Source organism: Melanostigma gelatinosum (assembly GCF_949748355.1).
Source record: "Melanostigma gelatinosum genome assembly, chromosome: 13".
NCBI classification, from domain to species: Eukaryota; Metazoa; Chordata; class Actinopteri; order Perciformes; family Zoarcidae; genus Melanostigma; species Melanostigma gelatinosum.
In genome coordinates, this window is record NC_136646.1 from 22170992 (window position 1) to 22190537 (window position 19546).

General features: G+C 42.7%; 3 protein-coding genes across 4 annotated transcripts in view; 2 read left to right on the forward strand and 1 right to left on the reverse strand.

Moving 5' to 3' along the window:
• Positions 1-1602: 1602 nt before the first annotated feature.
• Positions 1603-7785, reverse strand: wnt9b (wingless-type MMTV integration site family, member 9B). The gene is made up of 4 exons (XM_079281636.1): positions 7614-7785; positions 6784-7037; positions 4936-5201; positions 1603-3509 (listed from the first exon to the last, which is right to left on the reverse strand). The coding sequence occupies exons 1-4, from the start codon at positions 7697-7699 to the stop codon at positions 3048-3050; spliced, it is 1068 nt and encodes a 355-aa protein (XP_079137762.1). The 5' UTR covers positions 7700-7785; the 3' UTR covers positions 1603-3047.
• arf2a (ARF GTPase 2a) lies at positions 6957-12276 on the forward strand. 2 transcript variants are annotated; one of them, XM_079281637.1, is made up of 6 exons: positions 6957-7084; positions 8801-8888; positions 9585-9739; positions 9832-9942; positions 10076-10200; positions 10448-12276. In XM_079281637.1, the coding sequence occupies exons 3-6, from the start codon at positions 9595-9597 to the stop codon at positions 10607-10609; spliced, it is 543 nt and encodes a 180-aa protein (XP_079137763.1). In that variant the 5' UTR covers positions 6957-7084; positions 8801-8888; positions 9585-9594; the 3' UTR covers positions 10610-12276. The 2 variants fall into 2 exon arrangements, with proteins under 2 accessions (XP_079137763.1, XP_079137764.1); XM_079281638.1 differs by lacking the exons at positions 6957-7084; positions 8801-8888 and adding an exon at positions 8916-8998.
• A 3877-nt stretch (positions 12277-16153) lies between these two features.
• The window catches only part of srcin1a (SRC kinase signaling inhibitor 1a), a gene marked incomplete at both ends in the record, with an annotated part of 99209 nt that continues 95816 nt past the window's right edge, over positions 16154-19546 (forward strand). Inside the window, one exon of the mRNA XM_079281575.1 lies at positions 16154-16229. Coding sequence (XP_079137701.1) covers positions 16154-16229 — 76 coding nt within the window. The remainder of the gene's footprint in view (positions 16230-19546) is intronic.

Consider the following 19546-nt stretch of genomic DNA (forward strand, 5'->3'; position numbering starts at 1 on the left):
CAGCAGCAGCGGGGGATAGGCCTCCTGGGGCCGAAAGCTGTCCCCTCTCATCCCTCCATCCTCATCTTTCTCCTTCATGTCCCTCAATATCTCAACCCCGGTCCACCCTGGCTTTTTAAAAATACAGCATTGACGTTGAATAAAGTTAAATATTGATCCGCACTATTATAATATGAGGAGTTAACATAGTGAGTCAGTAGTCTCGGCATATGAACCCGTCTGACCTGCCGGCTGACGCATTTATGTATCACTGAGCTGAAGTTTTCAAGTTTGAGGGGAAATTGAAATCGAAGTAAAGGATCCAAGCACAGGTTTGTGTTGGTAGTATAATGCTGCTGTTAGAGAGACAAAGACATGTTGTAGCTGTCCAGTGAAAAAAACTGTCTCTCACAAATGTCCACTTTTCGTGAGCAATAAACCCCCAATGTGACAATGTTTCAGCCAATCCAGAGGCTTTTTAAATGGTGTTTTTAACTTTGGATGCGTGAGAATTACCTCAAATAAATGAATAATGAATCCATCAAGTAATTGACACATTTTTAAATCACCAGATTTTGAAATACATGATTTTCATTCAAAGATAAGAATTTTAGTGCTGAAGAAAATACTTTTCTGTTTCACTTTCTTATCTTTTTAAAATGTATTTATTTATTTATTGTTCCATGTCAGGGAATGTGCTCTTCTGTTGTAAAGACAAAAATATTTAAAAGTTTAAAAGTAACTTTCAAAGGATTTTACATAATCAGCGTTTGATTTAAAGATAGATGTAGAAAGATGATGATTCTCTCTGAGGAAAAGCTTTCATCCTTAACTATTAACCCCGTCTAATATGCCTGAAATTGAGTGACATTTGGCTCATCTCATAGCTTTGGCACGTTTTTTTTAGTTTAATTAAATTTGCAGATTTTTGCCCCTAAGCCATGCAGCATACTGAGACATATATAACAATATAATACATCCATTATAGACATAAAGTCATTAAACCTGTGAGGAAAAAAGGCTTAGTCATTTTGAAGTTGTCCTATAATTCACGGCAATACTCGGGGTCTTCGGTTGATGTTCTAAAAAGGAATAATAATGTGTAATCACAGTAATTAGAGAGCAACATCAAAAGCACCAGAGCACACACTGTAAAGACCTCGTACAATAGCCGTCTGTGTGCTGTAGGTTCACTGCAGATGAGTGGAAAGTTATGATTCACGGTTAATAGCACGTAAACTCTCGGCGTGGTTCTGGAGCAGCTTGATGTTACTTTCTAACGATGGATCGGGGGTCAAACGCTCTGCTCGGCATTCTCCCGAGTCATCATCTTTTGTCATCATCGTGATTATGATTGTCATCGTGGCTGTTGTGCTAGAGGCACAACACCTGCGTGCGTGTCCTGCTAACCCGCCCGCCCGTCTTTTTTACAGGGCGGTTGAGGATGATGCAGCGAGACCACAGTCCTTTCAGATGAAGAGGAGGGCGGCGGTATCAGCAGGAAGTGGTTTCAGGCAGGTGCATTGCTGTTGCGTGTGGAGTGTGTGAGAGAGAGTGTGTGAGGGTGACCGCCTGCACCAACTGACCAAGACACAACAAACACATAGCTCTTACAAATGCATGTCCATTCATCAACCTTATTTATTTTAAATAAGAGTGTAATGCAACAGGATTTAATGAAAGCATTTGAGACCTGGTGAACCAAATTCAAAAGAGCGACAAAAATCTAAAAGACGATCTTTAAAACAAAGGACAGGACATAACTCTGCATAGCTCATAAATCTTACTGATATTTGCCAAAAGATGAAGTGAGGTAGAAAATTACGATTCCACGTTGTCATGCGCCTGGAGCCCCGACATGAGTTATATTCATATCATATATACAGTTCAGAGTCACTCAAACAAAAACACAAACTGGCCAATAAAATGAAGCCTTTGGGCGAGCCGTGCACTTTTGACCCGCGCACATGGACACATGTGAGGATAAGTGAGTAAACATGGGGAATTTCTTTGATTAGCAATTTGGGGAAAGTAAGGAGCACGATTAGCCCACTTCAAAGGCATTTAGAACAAAGATGTGGCTAAATTAGACTTAAAAGACCAAATGCTTCAGTCAGGCAATTTTAAACTTGAAAGTACAGCGCAGTGCGTGCTTCGATACACAGAAGAAACACAAGAGCACGTTGGTGTGTGTTCAGAAATGAAGCGTTTATCATTCTTTTGTTTTCTCAAACACAGTGTTTGGTGTCCCCCCCCCCCCCCACTATTACCGCGGGCATTTCCCTTTGTTCTTTTGAGCACACATTAGGCAACATGTAGAGATTTCCATAGAGATTTCCATAAGCGCAACTGAAACTCAGCGTGTGTCTTTACTCGACAACCCTGTTAATGTATGTTACAATGCATAACAGTGGCACCGCTCAAAGCACATATTTAGACCCAGACATTTCTTCTTCTTCTAATGTCTACGATTAGTTATCAACTTTGCATCACATGTAGCAAGAGCAACTTACAGTAAGTGCTTTTTCAATTTAGAGATGAACTCCTAAAATGTCTCCACAGCAGACAGAGAGACAGACAGGTGGATTCCTTTTAAGGCCATTTTAGCCTCAGTGGCAATAACAAGAAGGTTAAAGTATGAAGCAGCAGTACAACAGACACAATGACTGATACAATAAATAGTCAAGTGGGAGGGGGCCAATACAACAAAGTCACTGCCAGAGCTCCCCTGCAGACGGGGGTTTGACGTCCAGTCCAGTACCTGTTTTAAGAGCTCATTTCCCTCCGTCCCACAGGAGTGGGATTTCAGTGCATCCAGCGAGAGTAAAGCAGAGTGCTTTGAAAACATCCTCACCTACAGTGAGCTGCTGCGTATCAAATCGGGTGATGATTAGCAAATAACGGGCAATATTATAACGTTACATGTAGTGTGTTCCTCCCCAAATGACATGCAGGTGAGAATGGAGATCTGCTCTGATGGGAGATCATTCAGTGTGTTTGTTGTTTCTAGTTCAGCCAATATGTCCAACGGATCAAGTCTTTGCACACGGCCTACATCTCGTCATCTGCTATGCGTTTTTGCAGGTGTACACCTCCTCCTCTCTCACACACGTCTGGCACTCCACGTGGCAGCACCAGCGTACCTGGCAGTGGCAGGACAGGCTGGTGAGGCGCATGGCCGTGTTGTAACCACGTCCGCAGCACAGACTCTGACAGCTGGTGTCTTTGGCGCACGACCGGCCGCCCGTGCCCGGGGAGTAGCGCGAGGGCCTGCAGAAGCTGGGGGAGTCTTCCAGGTGGACCAGGTCGGCGGTGCGGAGGCTCTGGCCGTGGCGACGGGGCCCGGCGAGCTCCGTCTCCCCGGTGGCCGCGTTGGTGACGCTCAGCACCCGCACTGCGGTGTCGTACCTGTACTTCAGCAGCCGCCCGGTGTCGTGGAAAGGAGACAGCTGCTTCCAGCAAGTCCGTACGGCGCAAGAGCCGGAGACACCGTGACACTTGCAGGTTGTTTTCAGGCCGCTCTTCACCGCCTGAGATAGGACGGGGGGGGGGACAAAAAGTGTCAGTTCCTTCAGTTTGATTCATTACCTGGCCTCTTATCTGGGAGATCTATCTGGACAGAGTGAGACAGTTTCCTGCAGGCTGGGTAGGAGGTTAGGGGTGGTGGTCTGCTGATAATGTGCCTTCAGCCCACCTCAGTCAAACATTTTGACATAATGGATTGAGGGGGACTGTTCAGAATGTCGTAATTCATTCACCGCACATTTCTCACTTGGACAGCTCTTGCCATTTGTTTTTTAACTCAATGTGTTGAAACTAGCTCCTGTCTGCGTCTCACCTGTCTCCTCCTAAAGCCCGAGGCAGAGGTGACAAACCGTGCAGACAGTGGAATCTCTCCACCCTGTTCTTTGTACATGCCTGCTCATGGACAACATTGATAAGAATTTCTGCGCAAGAAGTGCCAAAAAAAACAAAAAAACGAGAATTGTTGCAGCGGTTTTGCAATGGTGCCCGTGATTTTAGGTGAATAGTTCACTGAGCTTGATGGTCAGCGATGAGGGCGCGATCACTCAGCCTGAGAGCTGCTGTCTCGGCGAGGGCCAGAGACAGGTCACACAGAGGGAGCCAGAGGGTAACTGGGTTGAGAAGTGCCGCTCAGTTCCTCCCTTTGCAGGTATGAACCCCTCAGGGGCTTCAGAGCACCATCACTGAGAGACGAGGGGGCCGCCGACCACTTCATGTTTTTGCTGACGCGGCTCGTGGTCTCCTCTCGGCCGACATAAAGTGCGGAAAACATTCAACTCGGTGAAGATGAGATAAGATTGCTTCCCTCGCTTCTTCCTGTTTTTCTGCTTGTCTCCACCGACTCTACCAAAGGTGTGAGCAGCAGTAGGACCCCGGGGGCCCTGCAATTTCAGAGATACACACAAAGGTGCTTATGAACATTAGGTGGATTTATGAAGAGCACGGTGATCTAACAAGTGGGAAAAAAAAAAAAAAGCGCTTGCTCGTATATTAAAGAGGCCACGGTTATAATCGTTCTCTCCGACATGAGACCTTTCATTTTCTGAAGGCCCGCACAGCAAGCTTTATCATGTCTGAGAACACCTGGCTCCAGCGATCCCACAGCCAGCTCGTCTCGGCTCCGCTGCCTCACCCTCTGCTCTGTTATCCACCAAGGACAACGACGGCACCAAATAAGGGGGCGTTTGTCTGGCTGCCACTGGCAGAAATATGCAGGTGAGGATTACAATCCTGTACCCTCTGATTGCGCTGGCGTGTGCTAGAGCTGCAATTATTTTGTAAAATTTCAGCCCAACTAATTGAGATAAGTGTGGCTCAGGTGTGGCGTTTGTGATGTCATCATAACGAGACGAAGGGGGGGTTGTTTCGCTGAAGCACATTTAATGTAATATTTCTGTTCCAACACATTTGGGTTTATTTGTTCACACTCACCCGAATTCCGACGTTGATGTTGTGGGCGTCGACTTGAGCCCTCAGGTCCTTGCTGACCTTCTTTTGGCCGAGGAACTTCTTGAGGAACTTGGTGCTGTATTTCAGGTTGTCACCGCAGACCCCCCACTGCCAGGCTTCTCTGTGCTGGATGCCGGGGGAGTCGTCGCACGTGCACCTCTCCATTCGGCCTGAGCTGCACGCTTTGGCGAGTGCATGGGTCAGCGCCGCAGAGGACACTGCCAGCAGGAAGGCAGTCTCCTTGAACGCTGGAAAACATATTAAAAGGCACATCAGTTTACTTTAACTAGGACAGATTTAAAGAGACATATTTACAGAGCTTTGAATGATATTTGTGGCAATAAAAACACAAGTTCTGAGTATAAACTGAACAGCGGATTAATGAGAAAGAATGTTTGCAAAGAGCTCACAACGTCGTCATGGTTTACTACAACCTCAATATTATTCTGCAAGTTTTCTTGTGTCATAATTCCTCTTCTGACCTTTTCCTTTCGGTTACACACTGTTATTTGCTTCACCCGGCGCCGTCACCAGGGTATATTTTGATCCAATTAATTATTATTTTGACTAGGAAGGATTTTCCCAGATGAAAGTGGGTAATCGTGCCACCCTTTTCCTCTGGGAATGGGCGCTTTCCCGAGATAAAAATAACCACAGGGCCTGAGCACACTCCACCGCACCACATTGCTTGGCTTTCTACTCCCTCATTACCTCCATGCTGACCTGTTCATGTTCTCCCCCACACTGATAACCATATGCATAAAGCATTTTCTGTGCACAGCAGACCTGCAGGGGACTTGAGCTTTCTCCAATACGGTGATTTATTATATCCTTTTTTTTCAAGTGAAGCTAATCAATGGATGTATCAGGTCATTAAAAAAGTATTAAAGTACACAAGTTTTAGAAAACCTTTTTTAGTGGTTGTCTCAAGTCGAGGGACTGAGCAGAACTTCTTAAGTACAGAATAAAAGAAAAAGGATTTAGTCCGCTGGTGTTATTGTAACACATGCAAGAATGACTTTAAATAACGAATAAATATAAAAAACGTATACAAGCAATCTCTCCGGATGCAGCACGACTAAAGAGGATTTGAGTTGTTAAAACTAATTTGTAAAATCAGTGAGGCAGAAAGGAAACATGGATAAAGTGTGTGATCATGTGGCAGCAACAACCCATACAAACAAAAACGAATTATGTTGTTTACATTTATATTCTTAAAGATGTAACCTACGTCTTTAAACTGATAATACTTTGATCATTGTTGTGATAAATTACATGGATTTACATGAAAATGTAACTTCAGATGTTTACCTTTGATCACATCACTGTGTTGCCATTACAGGCTTATGCATCGCACCATTAATAATAAGAAAAACTATCAATATAATTAAGTTATTAAAGGCAGACCTTCATCATGTTTGACAAGTGCCTCCAGTCTTGGCCCCAACAGGTCGTAACAGCTCAACTGGAGAGAAACAATTGGCTCATCCTATTTTTCTCTCTCTTGCTACTTTTGTTGTTGCTGATGATCACGCGGGTTTGAGATAAAGTGATGTTGCCACGAGCGTCAGGGCACATGCAGGCATATGTGGCATATTGGTGTCCTGTTCAGAGTCACTTCAGCAGGACATGTAAGACATACCGCATGCCATTCTAAGTGAGTGATGGAGAGTAAAAGAAAAATCGAGCAGCTATGTACCTGTCTAATTTGATGCACGTGAAGATAAAGACAAATAAAGATAAAAGGCATTAATGCGTGACTGGATGGTGATTTGACTGACGGGTTGACTAAACGCTAAAAAAAACTGTGAAGCGAAGTTTCAGGCTCACCTCTTTTCAGAAGGCTCCCCCGGCCGTCCAGACTGCAGTTCCAGCGCTCGTTCCTGAACTGATACCGACACTCCAGGAGGCTGAGGCGCACCGAGTCCCGCAGCGTCCCGGCCAGACCGGGCTCCCTGCGACACAGCCTCTTCTGCCGCCGGGTCAGAGACATCTGCTCGCACTGCTTCAGGTGGGCCTTTCCGGTCGGAGCTTCATTTGAAAACGGACCTGGTAAAAACACGAAGGGCTCCCGACCTGTCAGCCTTAGAGTGGAAAGAAGAAAAAAAACACGTAAGAGATTGTGAATCTGGTGAGTTGCATGTAAGTAAGCCTTTCTTTTTTTCTCCTCAATATGTTTTCCATATTAGACTTCATGAAAACATGTGACTTTGTTTTACGCGGTTTATTGAGTCCTGCCAACTGAACCTGTTCATTTACTCCGTCAGTAGATTAATTGTATTTTTATTTAAATTTGAGTTTTCCTGGCTCATGATACTACTGTAAACAAAAGAAACCCGTTTACGGTTAAGTGCAGTAAAACAAATCCAAGAAAACGCGCAATAAAGCCACGTGATTAACATGAATTAGTTTGAGATGCGTCTTAAATGACCACCGGTGATGATTATTGTTTACTGCAACAAATTAGCACGACAATTAGCAAAACTACAGCGAATTCGAGCAACGCAATAGCAAAGTGCCTCTATAGTTTGCGCACAATTACGCGTGCGTAATTTGGCTAAAGTTTGAAGTGCTTGTCGTTTTGATGCCCTCTAATGGTTAAAACAACAAAGTCGATCAATTAATGAGATGGGCAGAAGTGAAAAGGAAAACCGTCTGACCCAAAATAAGCTGCAGTGTGCGAGAGAAGGATGCAGAGCGCAGCGAGTCGCAGTAGGCAGGCGGTCCGTGGGAGCCTGGAGCGCATGGTGCCGGGTTGGCGCTGCTCTTCATCTCGCTGATTCTTCAACGGAGAAAGTCTGTGCCGTCTGGTCGGCGCATCTCTTTAAGCGACCCCACACGCACACAGACTCGCAAATCCGGTGCGTTGGGCCCAGTGGTCCGCTGGGAGGCAGGGCCCTTTGGGAGGAGGGGGGTGCGCATCATCTTGCTGCACCCTCATTGGATTCCCTCAATATTGTTACTGTATGTTCCCTCCCACTGTAACTAACGCCACCCAGGTGGAAGAAGCTGCAACATGACTGCGTTTACCTGCTGTGATGTAGAAATATCGAGCACACCCGGGTACCCGTCACTACAGGATGCTCACGTCTACCGCCAAACCTGGTTACGCACTGGAACCAAAACCTCAGATCGTTCCACCGGACCCTAAATTTAACCCACAATGGACAATACACCTGCACTCTGAAGTGTCGTTGACCGTGGACAAATCAGAAACAATTCACAATTCCCTCATTTTAGTTATTGCAATATATAATCATTGCACTAAAGCATCACAATCTTGTAAAAATATGAAAGCACAGCATTTATGAGAACAAGTCAAATAATCCACCAAGCCAAAGAGAGATTAAAGGACACAAACATGTTGTTATAGGACATCCTGTACGCTTCATGTACTTTCAATCTTCATTGGTCCTTCAGAGAAAAAACAACCATGGATGGAGCCCCATCTAGTGGATTCGATACAGAAATTAAATTTTTCAACGTCAATGGATTTAAAAAAATAAATGTCGTAAATAAATTTAGCAGATTATTTTTGTTTGATTGGTGAATCATTTGTTCGTTAAATGTAAAAAACACTGTGAAAAATTACCCAGTAGCCAACACATAGCAACTAATACACCGTTCAGATCGACATTAAAAGGCCTAAATAAAATACCTTGAATCTATAACGAGAGTAATTGATTAAAGTTATTATTTAAAGGTATTTTGCTGATAAATTCAGGAGATTCATTTATTTCTCAGTATTTAAGAAGAACTTTGCTGATTCAAACAGATATTGATGTATTTTTATTTCCCACCTTCACTACCGCAACTTTTATTTGTAATCCCAAAACACAACTGACAGGAACAAGAGGGCGATGACACCGGAAAATAAACCAGATCACAGTTGAGCAAGACCAGGAAGAAAGACGGCGTGCGGAACACCAGTAAAGGTACAGCCATTGTTCGTATGGCATTGGTGTGTCATAGATATTGTTTTTAGTCGAATACATTTGGAGATGAACAGCCTGTTAACGTCGTCAGTTTGCTGTAAATTGCGGAAGTATGAAGCTGCGACACTTCGCGTTAAAGTTTCGCTCAGGAAGTTTATTTTTTAGACATTTTATCTGTAAATACGAGTTAATTGATCAGTCCGTGTCGTCTTTGTAGGCTGCTTGACGGAGTTTCTTCGATGAGTTGTTGACGTTATTCTATAATTTAACGTTACGTCCTAAAAATTAGCTAACGTTAGCGAACAGTTTCCACCGTGTTTAACGTGAACACTGCTTTAAATGAGCTCACTAACTGTAGTTAACTACCGTTACGTAGCCAGCTAGCTAACGTTACAGGCTAACGTAACGTTACTTTTTTGATACCAGTTAAAATGATGAATTAATGACGTGACGGAGTTTCTTATACGAGTTATTCATTTAACGGTACGTCCTAAAACCTAGCTAACGTTAGCGAACAGTTCCCAACGTTTTTAACGTGAACACTGCGTTAAATTAGCTCACTAACGTTCATCTCTATTTTAACGTTGCCTCCTAAAAACTAGCTGGCTGACAGTTTCCAACGTTTTAAGGTTGAATGATGAATGATCCATATTGTTTTAGCGATCTGACCACGTGATATTGCTTTTCCTTCTGCAGGTGAGCCAAGATGGGGGCTTTTGCTAGCCTTTTTAAAAACATGTTTGGCAAGAAAGAAATGAGGATCCTGATGGTGGGACTGGATGCTGCTGGAAAGACCACCATCCTGTACAAGCTCAAACTGGGAGAAATCGTTACCACAATCCCTACCATCGGTGAGTCCTCGTCCTCTTCTCACCAATGCCAAGATGTCGAACCTCTTTGTTCCGTCCACCCAACATCTCTTTGTGTCTCCCTTCATCCGCAGGTTTTAACGTAGAGACGGTATCGTACAAGAACATCAGTTTTACAGTGTGGGATGTCGGTGGTCAGGACAAGATCAGGCCACTCTGGAGGCATTACTACCAGAACACGGAAGGTGAGACGCTTCCTAATGTTGACGGTCAAAGTCTGTTGTTCAAGCCCACTGTTTAATTGAATCTTCCATTACACGTGGAGCCCTTTTTATCCACTTCCTTCACGCAAACCTCACCTGTTTTCCCTTTTTTCAGGCATTATCTTTGTAGTGGACAGCAACGACAAGGAGCGAGTCGGTGAGGCGAAGGACGAGCTGATGCGAATGCTGGCTGAGGACGAGCTGAATGATGCCGCGCTGCTCGTGTTTGCCAACAAACAGGTGGATTTTAGTCACTGTTCTTTTTAAATCGAGCATCATTAGTGGGAGAACCTGACATCTATCAACTATCCATCAGCCATTGATCCATTAACAGGAGATTGACACTGATACACATCCAGAATATTGCATCAGTAGTGTGCTAATGATGCTGGTTAAGTGGCCTCTAAAAAGTGATCCGTGCAAATCCTAATGGGGAAAAGTGGTTTCTCTTGTTGTTATGTGAGCATTGTGTTTGCGGCTCTTTCAGGACCTTCCCAATGCCATGAATTCAGCCGAGGTCACAGAGCAGCTGGGCCTGCAAACCCTGCGTAGGCGAGACTGGTACATCCAGGCCACGTGTGCCACTGGTGGAGACGGTCTCTACGAGGGTCTCGACTGGCTCTCCACCCGGCTAAAGAAAGGCAAATGATCCGTCCCTCCACCTCCCGCCTGTGACGGTAGACTCTACTGGTCCTGGTCTCATTCTCTCCTTTCCTCCCTTTCCTCTGAAGCCTTGGACCTTTGGGCCAGTGCACCTCAGCATCTGTGTACTGTGGGAGTTTGTATCTTGGATGAATGTGAGTGGGAGCAGCCATGTTGTTCTCCACAAATGAAAGTTCTGTGTAAATGCGTTTTGGCGCATTTAAGTTTTGACTGTTGCACTGAACACTGGATACTTTATATCTTTCCCCATTTGTTAAATAATTTCTTCAGCTTTTAAATTCATGTTCTCCCTGTTTTCTAACCAGGTGGCTTTGTGTTTTACACAAAGATCCATCATGACTGGGTGTCGAAAAGGCAATAAAATGATAGTGTATGTTTACATGTGTGGAGGTGTGTCCTCGTGGTGCTGTGTGGGTTTCAGCTACTTCCAAATCTTTCTTTTTGTTTCCTGGTCGTCTTATTTCCTAGTCTAAGTAGTGCTTTGTTTCTGTTTTCTGTGTTTTTTTTCTCCAAAAGAAACGTTACTGCTGATGCACGCTCGACCTGGTTCACTTGCGTGCCAGGTGTGCAGTCTTTGGAGTGAAATGCTCTCGAGGAGGAATTGGTTAGATTCAGAGAGGGCTCATTGCGATTGGTGTAGTTTTAAATTCGCTCTGGCCGGCTGTATGAATCAGCGCTGTGAAGGCTTCCTCGTTGCTTCAGACTTCATGGTGTTTTCCCTTTATGCAGCCAGGTTGCTTCCCCTGGAGTTATTGATATTATGTCCCTCTGATGCCGTTTGCACAACCTCATCGACTTGCACGACACGGGCCTCTGTGAAGACGGCGGCTAATCCATCAGACCCCATAAACAACAGTCCCTCCCATAGTCCTACACCAGCAGACAGTTAGAATGTTGCACCAGTTACCCCAGTAACACAATAGTTTTCATACGCATCCGCTGACTCAATACATCAGCTGTTCACACCCTTTACTGAGAGAACATGACTCTAAAGTCATAACATCACATGTTACTACAGCTGGACGTTCAGATGTTTTCTTGGGAAGTTGAAGGTCGATCGACTGTTCTTTTGGGTTTTCTTTCTCCTTCCGTCGGGGTGTTTTTTAAACATCAGTACCGTTTGATGCTCTACATCGTGAAACACAAATGTATGTAATCTGTGTATTTTAGCTTGATGTCATCCATAAAGCTTTAACTTTTGAGAAGTGTATGTACGTGTTTGTCTTAAGCTCATCTTGTAGCATGTTTCGTGCCTTATTCATTGGAATAATTCATTCATATGAGAAATAAAAGCCTCACAGATAATCATTTTATATTCTTCTATACTCAGCCAAAGTAAAGTCACGGTCAATGCATTTTGAATTTAGGTACTTTTGTCAATGCAAATATTCATAGCTTGGATTATCGTAACGGCTCTTAAAAAAATAAAATTTCAAATGTAATTCTTATTTTGTTAACCTGTTTAAATTGTGAGTTTGGATTTAATCTAATTTAATTAATTTTTTTCAATATTTTCGACATTGTCAAAGATGTGACAGGTGTCAACAATGTGAGTTTCCTGCTCAGTAAAACACCATCAACAGATGTAAACATCTGTCCATTAAGACTTCTGTTTTTTTGTTTCTGATTAATAAATCAATAAATCCAGTCACATTGCAATTGTTCATGAGAAGGTTTTTTTTTCAAGTGAGAAGATAATCTGGCAGCATCTATATCTTTAAAAGTCTAGTATTTATACTCCCTCTATACACCATATATACCCTAAACCTGTGTGTGTGAGACAAGGATTTGTATCCAAGTGTGCTCGAACTGGAGAAGCAGACTGAATATATATATAATATATTCATTCAAATGTTAAATCATGAATAACAAAAACAATATTTTATAATGTCCGAAGTAAATCGATACATATCAAAAGAGACAGCGATGTTCCTAATATTCTGTCCACCACTAAGTATAGAATATGAGATACAATTAAAGATTCACAAAGGGTGTATTTGTTCCACAATGTGTATTACAATATGTACGGGGGCGTATATTGTTTAATATCAGTGTTATTAATACAGATACAAATGATATGAATATTATTTTTGATACCTCTAAGAATGACTCAGTTGATCGTAGTATCTCACTGATGTGGAGTTAAAGACTTCACCTGTGAGCTCTAGGAAACGGGAAACTTCCCGAGACAAGGCTTTACATTTTGAAAATAAAAAATGTCAGAAGCAATTCGATAGATAAATATAAATATATTTAAATGCACAAATGTACTGTTTTCTTGCATTTCCTGTCTGTAGCCACTGGAGGGCAGCAAACACTCATGATTCTGAATACACTCGGGTAAAGAGAGGTGAAACGGACATTTCCGGTACATACTTTCAAAATAAAGCAACCAAAAGAGGAAAAGGCCTTCACCAGAAGTGCAGTTATTGTAATAGTATACCATCATATCTGCCTTTTCCTGTCTTTTCCTGACGATCAGAGAGCCTGCAGGCCGCTGCTGTTTGCCTCCTTTTCCACTCCATCTAGATTTCAGGTGGCCAATTCTCCATAGAGTTGTTACCTTGGAAACAGCACCTTACGTATTTATAGAGAGCAGAGTAGTCGTGAGGAAAAGGGAGCAGGAGACAAGACTGAGACGGGGCGATGCAGGATTTGGTCTGGCTGGAAGCACACGTAGTGGGGGACACGGTCATACTTTTATTTTGCTAATCAGAGGTATAGTCTCTGATCTCATCCCAGAAGACAGATCATCCCTCACCTCTTTATATTTATGAATTACAAGACGCTCCATGACCTGATCCGGTCATATTCTTTATTCCTTTGAGCTGAGGTGATTACCTTCTTCTTACTGGACCTGAATCACTTTCACTGGTTCAACACATTCACCATCACATCCCTGCTGACCGACCTCCGTCTGTCACGCGCTACGACTATCAAATCAAGATGAAATGACCTGAAATAATTCTAATAGGATATGTGGAGTCACACTCTCCACACACACACACACACACACACTCCCCCCACACACACACACTCTCTCCATACACACACACACACACCCTCCCCGCACACACACACTCTCTACCCTCACACACACACACACTGTCCCCGCACAAACACACACACACATACACACCACACATTCTCTCCCCACACACACACACATTCTCTCCCCACACACACACACACACACACGACTCTATCAGGCGCTCTCTGCTGTGCACTATATCTCACCTTGATGTGTGACTTCACAGCACATTAACCCTTCGCTCACCCCACCGTGATGTCAACTCTTCAGCTCCTTTTTGCATTCAAATTGTCACTTTTTCTTCGTGACCTCCGGTGGTGGAAAGTCACCAAGTACCTTTACTCATGTACCTGTACTGGGCTGCAGTTTTTCAAGGTTGAGTATTTCAATTTTATGCTCCTTCTACTGTACATTTTTACTCGACTGCATTTATTTGACAGCTGTTAGTTACTTCTCAGTTTAAGGGGAGACACCACAAGTCAATAAGGTAAAAAAATGAACTAATAGATATTATTAGATCAGATATTTTCAGAAATTGTACCTTTAAATATGCAAATCAGGCATTCTCTTATTAAATATGTGCTGATTTGAATATATTTTCAGGACAGAACTGTCAACATCCATAAAACAAATCCATTGTCGTGGTTTTAGGAGTACAGCTTTACTTGTAGTGGAATACTTTGACATTGTTGTAATACTCCTTTTGCTTAAGTGTACTTCTTCCACCAGTCCATCCCAGGGGAGGAGGCTCCAGCAGCATCATCGATCCACCCGTAGATCAATCAAAGAGATATTGGTAATGACTTGTAAACAGGAGGGAGTAAGACGAAGAAGTAGTCACACATCCATCGTCTCTTTCACAAATTCTCAGGGGTGAATGTCGAGCAGCAATTAACAACCAAAGCAAGGTGTTTAATGCGTGTGAATATAAATACGTGATCCCGTTAACTGCGGTGCTTGAGTCTCCTGACAGTGCAGGTAAATCTTATTCCGTTCACGTTCATGTTTTCCATCTACGAGCTCATGTGTGTAACATTAAGGATCGGTTGTATTTGTTGGCCCTGCAGAAAGTCACAGAAGGCGCTCAGCGGTGCGCCTGTCTTTTAAATCTGTTCCATCCACCCACACACACACACACACACACACACACACACACACACACACACACACACACACACAGCAGAGGAAAAGAAGAGTTCACCAGAGACCAACTGCACCTTTCCATAAAGAGCAAGTCATCTCCAGACTCTCACATCGCCATGGAAACACAGGATTTGTCCAGTTGAGTGGCAGTGGAGCAACGCACAGGCCAAGATCTCCATCACCTCATCATGGTTCTGTAGTTCTGCAGTCGAAAGAAGAATAAATTGTCACTGTTGTATTTGTCTGGACTCAATTAAATGTGTTACCACGGTATATAACATGTAGATTTAATTGTATTCCCTTCATCCTCTTGTTGAAGTATTAATGTGTGAACGATATTGATTCTACGTGGGAGTGTACAGCAGTTCACACATTAATCATCGGGTCGCATTGTTCGATCTCTGCCTCCTCATGTTCCCTGGTGTCCTTGAGAAAGACACTAAACCCCACTGAGCCTCCGACATCAGCAGTTATGGAAAGCAACTGAGTACATTCACTCAAGTGCTGTAGATATAATATTGAGGTACTTGTACTTCTTCCTGTATTTGTAATTCCTTACATGTACTCTCTCTCTTTCAGGATAAGAGGGGCATTCAATGGAGACAAAACCAGCACTCTGAGTCTCAACTAAAAAATAAATAAACCCAATATTACTCTTCCCAATGGTGTGGTCTTTGTTTGTGCAATACTGTCACACATTTTAGTACAAAATGTTGGAAAATGTTACTATTTCATATTTTTGATCTATAGCTGCTATAACCTAAGTTGAAACCTAGTTATCTGGCTGTATCATCAACAACAGAGACATACCGGTACCTATAAGAGCAGTGTGGATTCTTAATTTTTTTCCACCGCACCTGACATTCGGTAGACTCCGTAACATAAATCTAACGCACCCGTCGTGATGTGGCGGTCTAACGTTAGAGGCCCCGCTCTGATTCGTGCTATGTTTAGCTCACATGCCGACGTTATTAACTCATCGGTTATCCCTCGTGTTAGCTTCAAAATGTAGCATTAAACCCACTTCAAGTGGGTACAAGTACTCGTGTCCTAAGTTAAGTATTCATCACATTACTAACATTGATGTCTTCGCGCTTTAATGATGCGCGCGTGCTTGGCTAACAGTTCAAAGTAACGTTAGCTCAGCTAGCTATGAGGCTAATATCAGTCTGCTAGCTAGAGTATAAGCTAATGCTATTAGCTACCTTATATTTGCGTTCGTATGAATTGTGGAGTCATTTATTTTACTTACTGTTCTTGTTTTTAAGTGAATAAAAGTAAAAAGTAGCTAAAGAGTAGTCTGGTAGCTAGCGGGGAGAAGGAGGGGGGGGGGGTCAAGGCGAGAAAATAGAGGATATGAAAAAGGGTGAAAGAATGAAAGGAAGTGTGAAAGGGCAAAAGACAAATAAATGGTTGGCGCGTAGATGGACAGGTAAGTTACAAGTAAAAGCCCTGCATTTAAAATCTAAATAAAGCAAATTTATGTAGCATTATCAGCAAAATACCAAAAGTAAAAGTGCTTATGCTGCAGAATGTTTCTTGACAAAGATATATTATTATTTATTACATTATTAAATAATCTTTACTGATGTATAAACTTGAAGGCAACATTTTTGACATTGTTGTTTGTCCGGTGGAGCTAATTTAAATATCTTTATAATTTATTTAATTTGTTGCAGTAATACATCAGTCAGCATCACAATGTTTTCTTATATTCTGTTAACTAAAGTCTCTCTTAAGATGTTGTACTCTTAATATGTGTAAATGGAAATCGTCCTAGATCTGGCTTTGTTTTTAAATTCCTTAAATTTGTCAATATCGTTCACACATTAAAAGTACAACACTTGAGTATATTTACACAGTTATACTTCACTACTGGTTATGTGCTTTAGTGCTTTTAGCCACTGAAGTGTTGCTCAAGCACTCTTTGACGTAGTTATGTTGTTAAATAGCACTGAAATACTGGTTTACGGTATTTCCTTAGACAGAACAGGGTAAATCAAAACATATGATTGGTTGATGCTTAACCGCGTCATCGGACCTGTAAAAGAGTTGGGACCAGCTCAGCTAACCCCCAATCGGGCAAGTGAGTCGCTAGATTTACTAGCCTGAAGTGACATTTTCTGCTGCCTGGGCAAGCTGGAAGGTCTTACTGTAGCAGAGGAATGTCCTCGCAGGAGTCGACGCGCTGTCCAATCACTGTAGATTCCACTGGTGTCCAGCTTTGTATTTAATGCCGTTTAATAGCAGGCATTTATTACGGCTCAGTGTGAGCTGGCTGACTGAATATGGCTCATTGGCTCCTATAAACATTTTTCTGTATATCGTCTCCACTGGACAAAGGGACGTATAAGTGCTTTAGTAGCAGTTACTCTGCTGGATTTCTGCAAAGTTTTAAATGGTTAGATGATAAATGTTGGTCATATAATTGGACCAGTCTTGGTTCACTGTGTATTGGAGATTTAGGTGGACATGAAGTGGAGTGATATCCATCATCGTGGACATTTAGACCTTCATACTACCTCGGCTCTTACGGGTTCTCTTTGTACGCAGACGGCCCTACATGCTGCACTAGTAGCTCCAAACATACAGCGTTACTGGATGGTGCTCTGAAGATCACAATAAGACGTAAGCAACTGTGTGCATTAGTGCACGTGTATTAGTGCACGTGCATGCATATGGAGTGTGTTATGAGGGGAGGGTTGAAAGATGGTTGATTGTGTTGCACTCTCTCTCATATACAGTAAGAACAACTCTGCCAGGTTGTGTTGTCTCACTGCATCCAAGTCACGCTGTCATTGACATCCCCCCCTAATAACCTCAGAAGGCCAGTTTCCACTGGAGCGAGGGCAGATCCATTGTGCCACAGACTGTGCCGAAGTGTTTCTGGGTCGATGAGCTCACAGCTGAGATGGAGAGAAAGAAGGAGGACGACCAGAACAAACTGGGTTCCTTTGTGTCCTCGGGGAGAACCAAACCATGTCTTTCAAGACCATGAATGTAAAACTTGTAAAAAAAAAAAAAGGCCCACTCATCTTTAGATTGAGCAGCCTGATGCTTCACACTGCAATATGGTCAGATCCGGAGCTAACAATAAAGCAGCAGATGTGATTTTATTAGAAAGCGGTGGCAGAGAATGATCATCAGCTCCACAGAAGCTACTTACTCAGCAAGCTGCAGCTCTGCACTGAGCAGCTCTGTGCTTGGTAAACTACAGACGCCTCAGGCAGAACAGGCCATCAGCACACAACAATCTCCAGTGTTGTTTTCTTCAACTATCTATCAGGCAGTAATGTGCTGTTTAATGCTGCAGGTCGTAGCAATTATCTCAATATGACTATGTCCTCCTTGGGCTGATCATCTGTTGGACTTATTGGATCTTTTATGTTTGTTTCTTCACTAGTTTACACTTTGGTGTATAAATATGTCTCTTTTAGGGAAGTTAAATCTTACTTGTTTCCACTTTAAATTTGATTTAAGAAATTTAAAGAATTTCATGGCTTTATTTCAGGTCTTTCACAATGTAGTTCAGCACATTTTGCACACATCAACTTGTCCAATTAGTGTCCACACATTAACGATACTTGTTTACTTTTATGATTCAGCTAGATTACGATTAAATCTAACACTGTCTCCTGGATTTTATGTGTTTCTTTATGAAATATGACATTACTGCGTCTGATTCTTTTTTTTAATTGTTTCATCGAACAATATTTTTTAGTCAATTAACTTAAAAAACAATTTATTCAGAAGATATCTTTTTGAGTTCCTGATTAATATAACAATAAATCTACTCTAAATAAATGTCTTAATTTCAATATTTCTTTCAATCATAATATCCTAAAGACAAACCAAAGCATCATCATAATAGACCCTATTTGTCCGATGCCTGATCAGAATACTACTGCACCTCAGTGTCAGAAGGAGTGCTGTGACATTAAATCACTGTGTGTCATAGCAACCCTTTCCCTGAACTGGAAAAAACTGAATTATTTTCTTGGTTTAATAGATTGATTTAATCACTGGAGTCATGTAGTTAAGATAATCGCTGGAAGCAAAGTGAGGCAAACCAACAGACTGTACAACAGTATGTGACGTTAGAAACATTTAGAAAATCTATTTCAGGTGAGTACTACCAACAGAAACATGTTCTCTACTAAATCACGGCGGAGACAATGAGTGAACAGTCAGCGTTGTCTTGCTGCAGTCTTGACAAAGCGCTCTTGGAGGCTTTCACTCTCCAAAGTGTTTGTGATCTAGCGGTTGTTTACACAGTTTATATATCTGTCTAAAATGCGTCCACATGTCAGAGAGGATCGTATTGGAGGCTTTTGTCTGCAGCTTTGTTCTCCGGGGTAAAGCGTGCTTTCACCGCGCGCAGACACGCCGCTATAGATCCACGCCGCTATAGATCCACGAAATCGATGACATCCTCAGCCCTAATCACCCAGGAAGCATTCCATGACACTTGCAAATAAAGAGTGTTTATATTTGTTTAGTCTTTGTTTGGTAGACATTGACATCCGGAAGAGTGTTTTGAACTTCCCTTAACCTCAATTTAAGAATATAACGTGGACATTTTTTGTCGTTGCAGGTCTTCGTCGGCTTGCTTTTAGCTCCAGTGGACAGGCGCGGCTGACAGGCTGATGTTTCCTCTTCCTGTGAGCCAGCTGGACATGACGGACGGGCCGGTGTGCTGTGTAAGTCATGTGCAGCCCGACCATACATTATTCATCGCTCTCATCATGA